This window comes from Panthera onca, chromosome E2, assembly GCF_046562875.1.
Source record: "Panthera onca isolate mPanOnc1 chromosome E2, mPanOnc1 haplotype 2, whole genome shotgun sequence".
In the NCBI taxonomy this organism is placed as follows: Eukaryota; Metazoa; Chordata; class Mammalia; order Carnivora; family Felidae; genus Panthera; species Panthera onca.
The window spans coordinates 34488420-34506315 of NC_138353.1; the positions used below are offsets into that span (position 1 = coordinate 34488420).

The 17896-nt window shown below is 50.2% G+C and overlaps 1 protein-coding gene across 2 annotated transcripts in view; it reads right to left on the bottom strand.

The window, feature by feature from the left end:
- Positions 1–17519, bottom strand: part of KIFC3 (kinesin family member C3) — a 77270-nt gene extending 59751 nt beyond the window's left edge. For both annotated transcript variants that reach the window (XM_078438815.2, XM_078438816.2), the window contains exons 1-2: positions 17315–17519; positions 15552–16059 (exon numbers count right to left, since the gene is read on the bottom strand). In XM_078438815.2, the coding sequence (XP_078294941.1) occupies positions 15552–15782 (231 nt within the window). In that variant the 5' untranslated portion in view covers positions 15783–16059; positions 17315–17519. The remainder of the gene's footprint in view (positions 1–15551; positions 16060–17314) is intronic.
- Between the last annotated feature and the right edge of the window lie 377 nt (positions 17520–17896).

The following is a 17896-nucleotide window of genomic DNA, read 5'->3' on the forward strand; positions in this document are numbered from 1 at the left end:
TTTTGCCTCACAACAGGATCTCAGAGTGGTCAAGCGGCCCTTTGCCTGGATCACAACTGAGGCCCCAAGAGTAAATTGGAGCCTATGGTGAGGCCAGCCCTGCCCCACTGACGCCTCCTCACCAGGTTCTCACTCAGCCTCAGGCAAATAGTTAACCTGCATCTGAAGCCTACTCAGCTGTCACTGTGACCAACTGGAACCCAACTTGTGAAGGATGGACGGATGTCCTTAGTCTGAGCTCTGGCTCCGTCAACAGGGCACTTCATGGCTGAGGAATGTGGCCTACAGCACCACTCACCCCGGCCCAGCCTGCCTGGCAGGTTGATGACTGCCTGGGGCCGGGCCCTTGGGCACGCAGGTGACCTCCGGGGGACGTTGCCCCTGAGTGAGGTGGGGCAAGGCACCAGAGTCAGTCCTCAAGAGTCACTGCACAGTTCCCTCCTCCCTGTCCTTCCCCGACAGATACTGAGCATCTGCACTGTGGCCTCCCAGCCTCGGAGGGCTCTGAGACAGGTGAATGGAGTTTGCACACCAGCTTTGAGCTCCATCCATGAAAGTCTAGATGCTGTGATCATGACAAGGATACGAGATTGCACGCAGCAGGCTGTTAAACACCGTGCAAGGGAGACGCCACTGCGGAGCCAGCTGTGAATCAAGCTTTGACCTCGGCCACCTTCTTAATTTAGAGAAGCAGCAGCTGCCCACCCAAATTAGCTGCCCCCTGTCCGGCCTCGGTTCCGCCATTCACATGCCTCTCTCCACTCAGGGTCTTTTGCAAGCCAAGTTGGCATGTTGCCCTGTGGGGCTGTTTTCTTGTTTGACTGCCTTAATGCCACACGAGTCCAAACAGTACAAATTCTGGTGAAAAGCAAGACTCCCCCTCACCCCTGACCTCTGTCCCCCGATCTGCCTCCTCTGAGACAATCATGGCAACCAGTGGCTGGCAGATCCTTGCCAGAGATAGACCCCATACATAAGCTCCCACAGATGTTAGCACAGCACACATATCACTCTGCGTGCAGGAAAAAAAGCACGCATACTTTGCTTTTCTTACTTAACCCTCTTGGAGAGCCCTTTACATCGCACAGAGACTTGTCCCCCAAAGGCTGTGTATCTTTCAAAGGGTGAATGGACCCAGTTGACTTAACCAGTCTCTGTTGATGGATAATTGAGCTATTTCTAATCTTTTAGATTACAATGCGTCCAAAAGGAATGTCCTCCTGGATGGATCTTTGCTCTCACAAGTAGTCGTAGGTATTCCTAAAAGTGGAACTGCTAGCGTTTTAAAATTTTCGGTAGGAACCCTCAACCCCTTGGAGAATCTAATGAAAAATAAGACACCTCTCTCCAGAAAAAAATCTAGGCAATTTTTTTTTTTTTTTTTGCATTGAATTTCTGGACGGAAGCTCACAGACTCCACATTAAGAAGTCTTGGTGTAGGGGAGGGGTGCCTGGGTGGCTCAATGGGTTGGTTGAGCATCCGACTCTTGATTTCTGCTCTGGTCATGATCTCGTGATTCGTGAGTTTGAGTCCCGCATCAGGCACTGAGCTGACAGCACAGAGCCTGCTTGGGATTTGGGATTCTCTCTCTCCCTCTCTCAAAAAAATGAATAAAAGAAGAGGAGGAGGAGGAAGAGGAGGAGGAGGAGGATGAGGAGGAGGAGGAGGGGAAGAAATCTTGGGTTAGGGAAAAGAATGCATGTAAGAAAATTGCATCTGACCACCACCTCTGTGTGTGTGTGTGCGTGTGCGTGTGTGCTTTGATTCGGTCATTAAACAGGAAGCAAGCAGTTTGTTCTGCTGACAGTCACAGAGACAGCTAGCACAATTCAGTTCAGATTCCAGAAGTCAGATTCTTTATCACGCTCCATCCACCACGGTACATACCTCTCACGGTTGTCGTTATGCTCCTTGACCTCAGATTTCTAGAATGTGGCTGTTGAGCAGGAGTGTTGGGCTGGGGCTGTTCCTCACAGCGGCCCACTGAGGCGCTGGGGCCCCGGGGCTTCCTGCTGACCCTGCCTGCAGCTGCCGCCTCAGGGCTGTGAAACCAGACCCTGCGTCTGGAAGGCTCGGGAGCTCACACGCTCAGTTAGGTATTAATATTTTATGGCGGCAGCCAATAAGGACTCAGGGTAACAAAAGTGTCTTCGGGAAAGCACTATACAGAGAGCACATTGTTTCTCATTCGGGGTCCACATCAGAAGAAAGGGAGTCCACGAGAGAAAATCTATAAGGAAGCAGAACCGAGAACAGCCTATGGCTGGTCGGTCTAATGTCAACAGGCTCAGGGTCTGATTTTGGTACCCTTGGGAGACAGGAGCTTCCCTAGGGCAGTGGCCACAGGCCACATCTTGGTGTCCAGCTGGCTCTAAGCCTGAGGACACTACCCACAGTGAAGACATAGCAAGTGCTAAAGCCAGAGAGCCAAGGACCCTGGCTGACGGTCTCCTGGGCCACTCACCTCTCATGGGGCCATATCCACAAATCTAGAGCAGAACCCAAGAGCCACCCAGTGCCTGACACGGAGGAGATACTCAAAACCTATTATCCCTTCCCCTCCTTCCCCCTTCGCTCAAAGTTCCTGGAGTTCACCATGGTTGGGTCTCCTATATTCCCTGAGCTATGAGCCTTCCTGTGGACACAGAACATGTCTCTCACACTTTAGAGAGGAAGAAACTGGAAACTCCCACTCCTGGAAAACTTCATGTAAGTTCTAGAAAGTTCCATCCTGAATGCTAAAGCCTTCAGGCCTTAGCTAAAAGGCTAAAGTGTCAGTGGCTTGTGTACCAAGAAAAAAAAATACCTACCATCTACTGGGCACTCACTATATCCCAGGTAGCAATGTAAGCATCTTAGATGTGTTAACTCATTTATCCCTCCAAGGTAAACTCTAGGAATATCTCATTTTTCAGGTAAGGAAACTGAGGCACAAACAGGTGAAGTACTTGCCCGATGTCACACTACTGGCAAGCAGTGGGGCCTACCGCTTTGCCCACGGACCCCTCAAGGGCTTTCCTGTGAGCAGTCTCTTAAGGAGAATGGAGGAGAAAGCAGCTTCCTGTCCCTGCCTTCTCCCCATTACTTTCATCCTCGTGATGGATTCCCCCACATAAGCCTGTCACTGAGCAAGTGCTTTACCTGCATCATCTCATGTCACCTTCGCAATTGCCCTGTGACGTAGGAAGCGTGGCCATGTCCCTCTCCCTGGTGAGGAAGCTGACACGAAGCGACCTGCCCAGCAACTCCGTGCTAGAGCCAGGATCCGTCCCGGGGCTGTGCCATCTCGAAAGGCCAGGCCCTCGCTGGGCACTGCACAAGGCAGCCCACGTGCAGACGTGGCCGCGAGGAGATGGAGTGAGTGGGGCAATGGCCAAGGAGGCATCGTGGGCGGCAGGAGGGAGGTTTGTGGCAAAGCCTTCTCCGTGTCTCTGCCAAGAAGATGTGCTAGTCATTGTCTACCTGAGGGTGGCACCCTGAACAGACAGCCTCGGGTGGGGCCCGGTGCCTCTGGGCTGGGGTCCAAGCCTGGGTTCTTGTCCCAGCTCTGCCCGGGCAGATCCAGCCTCTTCGTGGGTCTGGGTGGAGGGCAGCCTCTGCCGACCCTTCCGGCCCTAATACTTGGTGATGCAGGAGTGGGAAGCAGGGCGGACGGCATCAACCCTTACCCACAGTGACCTTTTAGCAAATGCCTGCGGAGCAGGCCCCTCCCCAGGGTAGTTACTCAGCACCCCTCCACAGCAAGCACCTCTGAGCACTAACCAGATGCCAGGTGTCATAAGGCAACCTCCACGCAAGCTCCTCGCTATGGATTAAAGCACTGTCGCTACACCCATTTTATGGATGAGGAAACCGAGACTTAGGAAAGTCAAACGGCTTGCTCAAGGTCACCACAAACCTAGTAAGCCCAAGGCCGACTTATCCACTAGGAGCAGTGGGCACCATGCTCAGGGCCCGCGGTACTTTTAGGGGGCCCATGAAAATGTTTCAATTTCAGTGAAAAATCAGAAGGAAAAAATAAACTTTCAGGATAATGAAAATGTTTTCATATATAACATTAATATATTCATCTTTACGTCAATGTAGTAGCAGATATATTTTTACATTTTTCTTTTTTTTTTAATGTTTTTTGAAATTTATTTTTGAGTGAGAGAGAGAGAGATAGAGCATGAGCAGGGGAGGGGCAGGGAGAGGGAGACACAGAATCCGAAGCAGGTTCTAGGCTCTGAGCTGTCAGCACAGACCCCAATGCAGGGCTCGAACCCACAAACCATGACATCATGACCTGAGCCAAAGTCAGACACCCAACCCACTGAGCCACCCAGGCGCCCCTAGATTTTTCTTTTTAGTGGAGTAAGGGAACCACAAAGGCAAAAGTGCCTGGGACTCACAAAAGTCGTCATGCCACTCTGAGTAAGCAGCACCTGAACCCAAATCTGTTCCCTTCCCAAGGCCAGAGCCCTCAAAGAAATGCCCCAGCCTCTCTCCCAGTGTCAAAGGAGCAGCACTCAGGGTGATCCTGGGAGCTGCGGTGTGCACCTGTCCCTGGGAGGGCCTCAGGCAGAATGGCTACTTGGCCACAGACGCTCACCCTGCTGGCCACTCTCCCTGGTGGGCAAACTTCCCCAGCTCAGCTCCTGGCAAGGACGGTAAGACCAGAGGTGTCACATCTCAGGGGCAGGTCATTCGGGAAGAGAAGGTGAAGAACAATATAAGTCCCTGGAAGTTCCTGCCTGGGAGAAGCAGGGGAAGAATGACAAAGATCATCCAGAAGAACATTCCAGCTTTTCTTCTTCACCCAACAGAAAATAGTAAACAGCCTGGACCAATGGTAGAAATTGTGTCTTTGAAAGTTCAGGTATAGCCCAGGTAGACAGAGAGCCCTAGTTTTGGATTCACACAGATCTGGGTTAGGGTCCCTACCCTACCACTTAGTTTGCTGTGTGACCTTGTGAAAATTACTTTACCTCTCTGACTCTGATTTCCCCTCTGGGAAATGGTAATAGTAACAATCCTGCATCCCCAGAGGGTTGCAGTGAGAACAGTCAGATGCTTCCTGTGTAGGAAATGCTTGCTGTATTAAAAAGTGGTTGCAACTAAAAGCCAGAGGAATATTTATTTTGGGGGGAGGAAAAAAAAATTGATCCCAACATCCCTAGGGCTTTGGGTAATTGGAATGCTATGGGCTTTCCCGGGACATAGATACATTTAAAGAAGCCACCAAAGCTGCTATTACTGTGAGGTCAGCCTCATTTTCCCTCCAAGTCTTTGAGGGCACCGTTTAAACAGGAGATAGTCACCTTGCTAACAAAAGAAGAGGGTTGTGTCCAATTAAAGTGTCACCAGAGTCGGAAATTCACCAGCCCTGGTGACTTACGCCACACTTGAGCCTCGCAAGTCCAGGATTACACAATGTCAGGCTGAAACCGTGAACTAGAACAGAGGCCTGAGTGATGAGCAGAGCTGAGGGTCCCTTTCGGATGAGCAGCAGGCGAGCCTGTCTCCCACCAGGCTTGGTGCTATGGTCAGAACCACATCTGCGCGCGCCAGGCAGGCTGAGCCCCGCTCACCCCACGTGGGCCTTCTCCAAGTGTCCCCTCAGGGCTTGGCTGTAGGCAGCCTCCTCAGGTGACAGCACCCCCCCCCCCCACCCCGAGTGGTGCTTCTCCAATTACACTTGAACCACCTGGGATGTTGTTAAAGTGCAGTTTAAGATTCAGTGGGGCTTGAGACTGTGCATCTCTGATAGGCTCCCGGGTGATGCTGATGCATGAGGGCAAGACCTTCCTCCGGGGCTGCCCTCCATGTGGTCGACCAGGGGACCCTGAGCCGTCTGCACTCCAGAGCCAGCTGCACTACTCTAGATCCTCATGATTTCCCCTTTTTTTGCTGGGGGATGGGGTACAAGAGGAATTAAATAGAAACATTTGTGGCGGGATAATTTACTGAATGGCTCATTTTCGTCCTTCCAGAATGCCCACATCCCAACCCACACACCCGTTGCAGGTAGCAAGACCCTTTGGAGCTGTCTTGCCGCAGAGATTTTAATTTATTCTTTTATTTTGAAGATTTTTTTTTTACATTTATGTATTTTTGAGAGAAAGAGAGACAGAGCGTGCACGGGGGAGGGGCAGAGGGAGACAGAGACACAGCATTCGAAACAGGCTCCAGGCTCCAGCTGTCAGCACAGAGCCCGATGTGGGGCTCGAACTCATGACCCAGGAGATCATGACCTGAGTCAAAATCGGACGCTTAACTGACTGAGCCACCCAGGCGCCCCAATTTATTCTTTAATTTTGAGAGAGAGAGAGAGAGAGAGGGAGAGGGGCAGAGGGAGAGGGAGAAAGATAGAATCCCAAGCAGGCTCCGTGTTGACAGCACAGAGCCTGATGCGGGGCTCGATTTCCTGAACCGTGAGATCATGACCTGAGCCGAGATCAAGAGTCAGACCCTCAACCAACAGCGCCATCCAGGCCGCCCACCACAGAGACTTTAAAACTACAATGAATTGCAGTAGTCAGATGCTTCTCTTTTAAAAAGAGAAGGCTCTGGGTAAAGACAAATCCTCTGCTATCACCCCTTCTCCTAAGCCTCTTCCTTAGGATTCCCCTTTTCATGCTTATGGAAAAGTATTTTTATTTAATTTTTTTTTTAGAAAGAGAGAGAGTGAGAGCACGTGCCCCCGCAAGCAGGGGAGAAAGGCAGAGGGAGAGAGAGGGAGAATCCTAAGCAGGCTCCACACTCAGCACAGAGCAGCCCCAACGCAGGGCTCAATCCCACCACCCTGAGATCATGACTTGAGCCAAAATCAAAAGTCAGACACTCAGCTGACTGAGTCACCCAAGTACCCCAGGGAAGGTATTTTTAAAGAGGGATTTTGGCAGAATCCTCTTGGGGTGGCTTTTCTCTTCTTTTTTTACAAAAACATAAGCCCAGGGGAGCATGGCTGGCTCAGTTGGTGGAACACGTGACTCTCGATCTCGGGGTTGTGGGTTCAAGCCCCACATTGGGTGTAGAGATTGCTTAAAAATAAGATCTTAGGGGCACCTGGGTGGTTCAGTCAGTTGAGCGTCCGACTCTTGGTTTCAGCTCAGGTGATGATCTCACAGCTTTGTGGGCTCGAGCCCTGTGTAGGGCTCTGTGCTGATAGCACAGAGCCTGCTTGGGATTCTATCTCTCCCACTCTATGTGCCCCTCACTCACTTGTGCTGTCTCTGTCTCTCTCAAAATAAATAAATAAACTTTAGAAAATAAAATAAAATCTTAAAAATATATGTATAAGCCCAGAGGCCCAGAATGGGGGAGGGTACCATGGCTCCCCTTCCCACCTGTGCGAGAGGGGGTGGCAACAGGTAGCAACGGTGCCACAGGGAAGTTTGGGGGCCTTTGGCCTCCCTATCAACTCCACCAGGACCCCTCCCTAATTCCTGAACATGGACAGCTTAGTCAGAGCACTCTGGGGATGCTGGGGCCATGCGCCCTAGGGGATTCCCTGAGCTGGGGAGGAAGACCGTGCACCTGCTAAGGCAACAACCAGGCAGAGCTGAACCTCAAGGAGAAACTTCCAGCCTCGTAACAGGCTCCCCACCCCAAGCCAGCTCCACCTGGAAGCAGCCCCCACGGATCCCCCTGGGGGACCCAAAGGCTGGAACAGTTACAATGCCAGCATCAGAAATGGTGACATAGAAGGCGCAGAGCCCCGACCCCTGGCTCTGGTGAGTTCCCCATTCTGGAGATACCCGGAAGGGGGAGGGGCTCCAAAATCATTGAGAAGGAATTTATGGCCACCCTTCTTCAAGGGAAATTGGGGACAGAGCTAGACACCTTCAATGACAATTTTAATTCCTTCTTTTAAGTGTTTTTTTTTTTTTTTTTAGTAATCTCTACGCCCGACGTGGGGCTCAAACTCACGACCCCGAGATCAAGAGTTCCATGCTCTTCTGACTGAGCCAGCCAGATGCCCCTTTCAATACCAATTTTTAAAGTGTTTTCATACTCATGGCATATACTTAGTTTAACGATTAGGAAAGCAGTTACCATTTTACTTTCAAGTCATACGCGCACTGTGGCTTATAAACACGTTACTGAATATACTGTCTGATTAAAACAATCGCTAAAGGTTACCATCTGTTAAACTAATCTTTTAGCGTTGTTTCCCAGGGGAGCTCTCCTCGTTTCAGTTGTTCTATGCCCAGGAAATATCAGTTTATCATGTTAATTTATTTATTTTGAGGGGGGAGGGGCAGAGAGAGAGGGAGACAGGGAATCCCAAGCAGGTTTCTCTCTGTCAGTGCAGAACCCAATGCTGGGCTCCATCTTGCCAACCCTGAGATCATGACCTTAGCTGAAATCAAAAGTTGGACACTCGACCGATTGAGCCACCCAGGCGCCCCGGGAAACATCAGTTTAGTTTGTCCCTGAGCAAACTGCACTCCCTGACAGTTTAAACAACGTATGAATGAATGAATGAATGAAGCAAAGGTTATACACATTATACAATTCATTCGTTATTCAGTAAAACATTCACCTTGATCTCTTTTTTTTTTTCAAGAGATAAAATTCTGGAATCTCTGTGAAATCAGAACACCGGGTGGTACCCGCGAACGGCTGTTACCTATTGGCATCTCTCGAAGCCACTAGACTCCGCAGAAGCAGCAGATAATTAGCAATATTCAGGCCTTCTGCTGCTACCAGGCCACCTGTTCTTCCCCAAGGAAGTCCATCTAGGAAAGAGTGGGAGATACCTGCCTGTGATAGCAAAGCTCAGGAGGATAAAAAAAGCAACAACAAAAAAAGTGTCCTCTTTCCTTTCCTCTTTGCCAAGACTGACTGGATCCCTGCAGGGCCCCTCCGCCCCATGAGTAAGAGAGAGGAAGATGCCCTCTTTTGTTCTAGCCACAGTCATGGGAGAATGCTGCCTTTTCCCTCAAGGCACTTCAGCACCAATATCTGAGTAGGTGATAGGCCATTTCGTCATCAGAAGGTTTTGGCAACAGAGGGAAAAAAAAATCTTTTAAAAACAAAACAAGGGGTGCCTGGGTGGCTCAGTCAGTGAAGCGTCCAACTTCGACCCAGGTCATGATCTCACCGTTTGTGGGTTCGAGCCCCATGTCGGGCTCCGTGCTGACACCCCAGAGTCTGGAGCCTGCCTTGGATGCCGTGTCTCCCTCTCTCTCTGCTCCTCCCCCGCTCAGGCTCTCAAAAATAAATAAACATTTCAAAAAATTTAAAAAACAAAACAAAAACAAAAAACCCCACACAATTTAAAAATATCACAATCAAATAATAAACATTGAAAAAAATTTTAAAAACCAAACAAACACAAGAAAACTCACACAATTTAAAAATATCAAAGTCAAATCAACCCCTTTATCCACCGGGAGGGGGAAGACACGAAAGTGTGTTTTACTGCATCCCGGCTCGTCGTGAAAGAGGAAGCTGGAACGCGTTCCAAAAAGCAGCCAAAACACTGGTGTGGCAATTGGGAGCACGAATCTTGCAGCTAGCTATATGACAAGCTGACAGCACAATTTTCCTTTGTGGATCTTCTGAAATAACCAACATGACTATAATAAGAGCTATCATCTATTGGGTGCTTACTATGTGCCAGCGTTTTCTCTGGCCTTTCATGAAATTCTCAGAACAGCTCAATGAGGGGGCACTACTCAGCCCGTTTTGTACTAACCGAAGGAGTAAGTGACCTGCTCAGAGTATTGTGGCCAAGAAAACTCCATTCCAACCCAGGCCCTTGCTCCTCACGCAGGTGGCTCTGGACGCCAGAGCCTGGACGGGTGCACAGGTCAGTCTTGCGGGGGAGTGAGGGGGACACGAAAGCTGCAGACATTATCTTACCAGTCTTCATCAGAGTCCCCTGGTGGGGCTAAGAGCATTCTTTTTTTTTCTTGATAAAGAGCTAAGGCTCCCTCTCCAAAAGTTGAATTCATGCACGGTCGAAAAAGGAATTCATGGCAGAGTTTTCTGTTCTTGGGCTGAAAACTATATCTCATTGAACTACCCCAAACAGGCACAGAAAAATCACAAAAATGTGCCCTCTTGCTCCAAAAGCATTCTTCCAGCTTTCAGCTCAGTCCTTTAAAGACAACGTCATCTGCGTGTATTATGTGTATTTGTGAATGTGTGCATGTGTGGATGTGTGTGTAAGTGTGTGTTTGGAAAGGGTGACAGAGTTGGGGAAGCAGGCAGCAACTCAGGAATTCAATCAGCTCAATAGGAAAAAAAAAATCACAACACTGAAAATGTAGCAGCAAACATGAGATTGTGTTGCCACGGCAACCATTTAATTGACATTTTCATTTTCCCCGCATTTGTTCCGGGCAGGTGTGGACAGATATGCGTCCTCAAGGAATGTGGGAGGATGAGGGTGTGCCCATTTGCCTCGGTCAGAGTTCACGATTGGGGGGCTGGTACTGCCCCCAGATAAGGTCCTTGGAATCGGGGTCTTAGACAGTCGGCACAGAGAACCCTGTGTCAACCATGACAGGCAGAGCATCATCACCGTGTAACAGAGGTGGAGACGATGGTACTCGTGACCTTCTTCATTGCCTGGATGGGATGCTGAGGCTCTGGCAGATGGTCATACAGAGTGACTGAGGCAGAGCCTGGTTTCAGACCTGGGTGGCTATTCCATGTTGGCTTTGCTGAACTGTGGTCAATTAACAGGGGTTGGCGGTGGGGGGGGGAGGGGTGATGAGGCAAGGAGGCAGCATGGCACAGCCTAAACCCACCAAAAGAACAGGGCCATCTTTGATATACCCAAACAGCAATCATTTTCCCCACCAGATGACGCATTATCAGCAAATCTGCTGCCACTGAACAAAGAACAGAGAAACGGGAATATCCTCCAGCCCGGCGATTGGAGATGGAATTAAATGAGGATTTACCTGCAGGAGCAGCTGATGTTCTAACTACAAACCTCCTCCGAGCAGTCTGTGAGATTTTGAGTGCACGTGCCCTGCAAGCTGGATCCCAATCCCGGAGGCAGCCCTGGCTGGGCCCTCGAAGCCTCCACGCACACAGAATACTAAACACACCCCGGGAGTTCCCGACACGGCCACCTGGTTACAGCCCTGCCCGCACTTGTCTGCAGCAATTTCTCTCCAAGGCGAGGCTTCACGCATATCTGTTACCCAGCATCTGAACACACAGTGTTCGCAAAGCACAGCTCCGCGTGGGAAAACATGAGCCGTCAGCAAATCATTTCTGTGGGGGCAGGAACATCTTCAGGCGGGACTAGTGCTTGGATGACGTCCCCGTAAAGAAGGAAGGGGCTGAAACTGCTATGATGCTGCAGCTTCCATTTTCCATAAAGCAACCTGCTTTCTAGAAGCCCATCTAGGTTAGCCAGTGTCATAGCTTGGCTTAATCCCTTTCTTCACAGGCTTGGGCGTTGTTATCTTTGCTCCTGAAACCACTCCTGAGCTTTATAGTTCCCGCAAAATCTCATCATAAAAAGATCTGCAGCGTCCGTGGTGTCGTTTGAACACCAAACAACAAAAAGGCAGCAGCACTGCAGGCAGGTGCATGAAGCTCTTGGGGCAAAGGGTGACTTGGGTTGAAATGGTCTCTGGGAAATGTGGGGGTGGCCTAAAAAGCCCAGTGGGCCTCCTCCAAAAAACCAAGAGCAGGGGACCTGGCTGGCTCAGTTGGTGGCAGAGCATGCGAATCTTGATCTCGGGGTCATGAGTTCAAGCCCCACATACAGGCTAGGGCTTACTTAAAAAAACAACTGAGGGGCCCCTGGGTGGCTGAGTTCATTGAGCATCTGCCTTTGGCTCAGGTCACAATCTCATGGTTCATGAGTTTGGGCCCCGCATCGGGCTCTCTGTTGTCAGCGCGGAGCCTGCCTCGGATCCTCTGTCCCCCACACCCCTGCCTCTCCCTTGCTTGTGCACTCTCTCTCAAAATAAAAACATTAAAAAAAATAGTGAGAGCAGCATTCTGGGAAATAACCCTTATTCTGGGGTGGTGCCTACCTCCTAAAATATTAAAGGTTATTTGTAATTGTCTCTGTAAAGGAAAGGCCAAAAAAAAAAAAATCTATAAATAGGACACCTCCCACGTTGTCATTCCCTAACTTTATTTTAAATGCCTTTGAAGTTTATTTTAAAGTATTTCCCAAGGGGCGTCTGGGTGTCTCAGTCGGTTCAGCGTCCGCCTTCGGCTCAGGTCATGATCTCACAGAATGTGGGTTGGAGCCCCGTGTCGGGCTCGGTGCTGACAGCTCAGAGCCTGGAGCCTGCCTCGCATTCTGTGTCTCTCTCTCTCTCTCTCTGCCCCTCCCCCATTCATGCTCCCTCACTCATGGGTGCTCTCTCTGTCTCTCAAAAATAACTAAACATTAAAAAAATTGTTTTTAATTAAAAAAAATTTTTTTTAATTTTTTTTAATGTTTAGTTATTTTTGAGAGAGAGAGACAGAGCGTGAGCGGGGGAAGGGCAGAGAAAGAGGGAGACACCGAATCCGAGGCAGGCTCCAGGCTCTGAACTGTCAGCACAGAGCCCGACGCGGGGCTCGAAGTCACAAACTGCGAGATCATGACCTGAGCCGAAGTCGGACGCTCAACCGACTGAGCCACCCAGGCGCCCCAACATTAAAAAAATTTTTAAGCACTTCCTGTGACTTATAAATTTAGGCATTTTGGCTAACATTATTATTTGATGCTTGATACTCAAATGTAATCAAAGTGTTGGGGCGCCTGGGTGGCTCAGTCGGTTGGGCGACCGACTTCGGCTCAGGTCATGATCTCGCGGTCCGTGAGTTCGAGCCCCGCGTCGGGCTCTGTGCTGACAGCTCGGAGTCTGGAGCCTGTTTCAGATTCTGTGTCTCCCTCTCTCTCTGACCCTCCCCCGTTCATGCTCTGTCTCTCTATGTCTCAAAAATAAATAAACGTCAAATAAAAAAAAAAATTAAAAAAAAAAACAAAAACAAAAACAAAGTGTCAAGCTTGTTTACCCAAACTTATTTCAATCTAGGTTTTGGATTTTTTTTTTTTCCTGAACCTAAAATTGCATGATGCTTGTGCAACACGCATTTGTCCACCTGACATTTTCTCCATTGCTTTAAGTACTTTTTTTGCGTCAAAACCTTTTACCACGGACAACGCACTCTTAGCTATCTTACAGAGATCCCTTCAGCTGATTCCCCCGTCGAATTGTCCCCTCCCCCGTCCTCTTCTCCCCAGCCTTCTCAGTCTCAAGAAATGGCCACCGTCGGGGCGCCTGGGTGGCTTGGTCGGTTAAGCGTCCGACTTCGGCTCAGGTCATGATCTCACGGTCTGTGGGTTCGAGCCCCGCGTCGGGCTCTGTGCTGACCGCTCAGAGCCTGGAGCCTGTTTCAGATTCTGTGTCTCCCTCTCTCTGTGACCCTCCCCCGTTCATGCTCTGTCTCTGTCTCAAAAATAAATAAACGTTAAAAAAAAAATTAAAAAAAAAAAAAAAAAAGAAATGGCCACCGTCACTCAAATCAAAATCCTGGAGCGAGAACTCATTACCCAAACCCAAACCCAGTTGTTAGCAAGTCCAGTGGGTCCTGCGTGCAGGATAATGTTAAACCAGACCACCGCTCACCATCCTCATCCCAGGGGGCTTTGGAAGTCGCCTCACTAGGCTCCCTGTGTCCCCCAGTCCTCCTCCCACGAGGCAGCCAGAGGGACCTTGTAAAAGCATAATCTACGGCTTGTCACTTTATTCAGGTTTCATCAAATATTTGCACACTTCCTCCGGGCCAGCACTGTTCTAGCAATTCCTTGACCTTGCTAGACGTCTCGTGCTTGTCAGGGAGGGGATGACCCCCGAAATTAAAGACTAAAACGTAGACTGTGGTGGAGGATAAGAAGTGCTGTGGAGAAGAACGACACAGAGGAGAACCATGCAGCGTGGTGAGCAGCTGACCTCAGTCCAGAGCTTGAAATGGCGGGACTGCACCTTTAGGTAGGGTAGTCAGGGAAAGCGTCGCTGAAAGGGGCATTTGGGACCCGGAGAAGGTGGGAGAGCGGTCCAAACCATACCTGGGGGGAAGAGTTGCAACCCTCCGGTGGCTCCCTATCACGTGAAAATAAAATCCAAATTCCCTACAACCGCCCTTGAGGTCCCATAGGACGTGTCCAGTGCATCTCTCTAATGCGCTCTGCCCTTTGTTCTCCAGCCACACGGGCATCTCTCTGGGTTGTCACCCTGCCAGGTTCCTCCCCACCAGGGTCTTTGCTGTGGGTGCTCCCCCAGCTGGGCCACCCCATCCACCCCTCCATGTACGCATACCCATCCTTTATCCTTCTTTTCTCAAGGCCGGCTCCTGCCCATCCTCGGGTCTTAAAGATGTCACCTCCTGGGAGAGGCCTTCCCTGACCAGCCCAGCCTCCCTCAACCTGCTTGCTTTCTGTGTTTTATTTTCATCAGGGCTCTTATCACCATCTGAAATTGTTTCCTGCCTGCCTCAGCTACAGGGAATGCAAGTTCTCGGAGAGAATCGTGGTGGCCTATTCACGGCCTGGAACGGGGCCTGGTTCAGAGCAAACGTTCAATACATATTTACTGAGTGAAGCAATCAATCAGTCACGGAGAACTAGTTACCAAACTTGTAAATAATTAATGAGATCCCGGGCAGCAAATTGGGCGTCACTCAACAACCAATCAACCCCTGTCTCAGGCTCTGCCATTTTATCAACAATAAGGCAACAACAGCAACTGAAATAAAAATTCAATAACTCCATCTCATAATTCAATTCAATAAAAGCAGTTTAAGAACACAAGTCACTTGGGCATTTATTCAAAGCCCTTGGCATTTGCTATCTCTTTTCATTGTGACAACCCAGTGAGATGGTCCGTCACTCCCATCTGAATAGGGTCCAGTCACTGAGGTTTCAGAAATGTTTTGTGACTTGCCCAGGGTCACACAGCCAGTATAGGGCAGAGCCAATGTCCTCATGCTGCGCCACACAATTGTATTCAAATTCCTCTAAATAAACATCATGGAGCACTCACTGTGTAGGAGAAACCCTGTGAGAAAGAGTGTCAAAGACAGATGATCTCGTAGGCAAATTGAGATGTTTCAGATAAAAGGATTTTCAATGAATTCTGAACTACCTGACAGAGATCCAACTGTAGTATAGTCAGAAGGTGAATATAAATCATTTACTGAGCGCTTCCTTTCCACCAGATCCTGCGCTACGCACTTCACATGTATTGCCTCATTACTGTGTGTTATTATCCCCACTTTACAAATGAGCAAACTGAGGCATGGAATGATTACGTAACTTGCTCAAGGTCCTAAGGCCAGGCAGTGACGGAGCTGGGTGCTCAACTCAGCCTTAGCTCAACAGATACTCACCACAGGAAAAACCTAGTACTCCGTGAAATCTCGTCAGTTGGCAGGAGTTTCTGTACAGAAGATACTAGATATACTTAAATCTGGCCACCTTGAGACGTGTTTGCAGGACTTGAAGGAAAACATCCATGCTCCTTTCTGGAGAAGGTTATTTCCTTTATCTAAAGACAATATAACCCCCTTGGCAACATCTGGTAGCCATCCTTACCTGTAAACTGTGGCCCGTTGGCTCTGAGACCAGGATGCTTCCTAGGGAGGGGGTTTGAAGCTCGGCAAGAACAGCTCTGCTGGAGATGCAGGGTCCAGGCCAGTGCCAGCCGTGACAGCCAGGGGCCTCTTCCTGGCCTGCACTGGGGTCTCTCCCCGCCTCCCCTCTCGGCCCCCTCCACAGGACCCAGCTGTTCGAGCTCAGCCACACCAGGGCTGGAACCACAAACATGGCAGCCTGTGGCCCGGCTTGCTCTGTCAGGCTGTGGGAGAAGAAGCTCCCAAATTGGAGCCTGTAATAGCCTGTGCCCTGGAATTTTCTGCTTGGTTCACCAATTCCTCGCTGGACCAGACGTAGCTTTGGTGCTGAACAAGGCGGCCATTCAGTCTTTAGTGCGGCAATTAAAAGGCTTTGAGGGCAGGATCTCCTTCAGCCTCCAGGGACCGATTTGGGTCGCAAGCAAGGGTCCTGAAATGTTGTCTTCTGGGTTTTCTAGCCAGTGTGTCTCCTTTGAGGTCCATTCAGTTTTGAGAAGAATTGGTATTGTGGCAGAACGGGGCGGGGCGGGGGGGTGGCAAGAATAAAGTTAATTAGGCTCCTGACATTCAAGTGGGAACGCAAGATGTCCACAAGTGAACCCTGATTCTCATCTCCCCCCAAATCCTGCTTCACCCCCAGCCTTCCCACTCCAGCTAATAGTAGCTGCCTCCCTCCCACGACTTGTGGACTCCTCCTTTCTTTCACACCACCACCTCCACAGCTCCCACCTTCCCTGCCTGACGCCTACAGTTGGCTCCAGGCCCTGACTCACTACTGTTACGTCTCGGCTCGGCAGCCAGACCGTCGTGCTTAAATCAGAGTCGAATCAACTCACTCCTGCTCAGAGCCTTTGATGGCTTCCATATCCCTTGGGAGTAAGTGCCCGAGTCTCACAGGGGCCCTCGAGGCCTCTCTGCTCTGAACTTGCCACCGCTCTATGCTCCTCCACCCTGCTCTTGACATCCACCGGGCACCCTCAAGGCCTTTGCACTGACTGTTTCCTCTACCTGGATACCCTTTCCCCAGATATCCACATGGCTCAGATTCTTTTCTCAAGGAGATGGAGCCTGACGGCCTTACCATTCCTCACCCCCTTCTTCCATCTTTGCCCTCCCGTGTCCCCCACCTTGCCTTAGTTTTCCCTTCATAGCACTCAATACCCCTGGCATGCTAAATGATATACTTAGTTGTTGTACCTAATGTTCAGGTCTGTTCTTCTCTATGAGGGGGAGTAAGTCATACAGGGTGGGGATCTTTGCCTATTTTGTTTGCCGTTGTATCTCAGGCAGCCGTACAGAGCCTGGCACGTGGAGGGGGCTCGGTAAAGTTGTGACAGGAAGGGGAGGCCCTTCGAGACACAGCATTTCTGTCAAACCAAGATGAGATAGAGCACAGAGGAAATGTTTTGGATTGTCCAACTCTTCAGGGAGCTTAGAAGGGAAAGAGGGAGTGAGGGAGGGGCTGGAGACCAGGTAAACACCCTCTCCCCCCACACAGCGACTTATAAGCCTATGCCCACCCCCACTCCAACAGAGAAGGGAGGTCCTTGACCTCTAGGGGCCCTTAGCTAGGTGCAGGGAGAGCTCCACCTGTGTCCCTGGATGGGGCTGGGCAGTGGAGGACTCCCTCCACCCACTGGGTCCTCAGTTGGCAGGGCTCCTGGCTCCAAACCCAATATCAGGCTGAGAGAAGCAGACAGAGAGGTAGGGTACATCTTTCCCTACCTGTGGCCTCCCAGACGCCTCCAACCTGGACACCAGGCTTTCCAGGCAGTGAGCTTTTCTAAATAAACATGTTGATTGCTGAAGAAAGAGAACGGTACAGAGTGATCCTAGCAGAAGCGAGCTGTCTGCAGGTGCTGGAATATAGTGTCCTGCTGGGAAACGTAGCCTTCCAGGCCGGAGCGGCCCCGTCTCTTGCCCGACCCATCCTGGCCCCAACTCTTAAATGAATCTGGTCACAGACAGCCGGTCTCCCTCCTCTCTCTCCCTCTCCATCTGGGTGTTAAGGCGCAAAGCAGATTAGAAATGTCACTCGCGTGGCTGGCCCCAAGCTGCACCGTCGGTCCACACTCGTTCCGTTCCGACAGGTGTAATTTCCTTCCCCAAACAAACACTCAGGTGTTGGGTTCTGAAAATCTTCTCCTTATATGAATTTCATGAGCCCAACTATGACCTGGGGTAACTCTTTTATGAGCAGAACAAAGAAATGATCAATCAAAAGGAGTTTGTTTTCCTTTGCGACTCCGAATAGAGTCTGTACGTGCAGAACACAGATGGGACCCACCCAGCCTTCTGTTGTAGGCG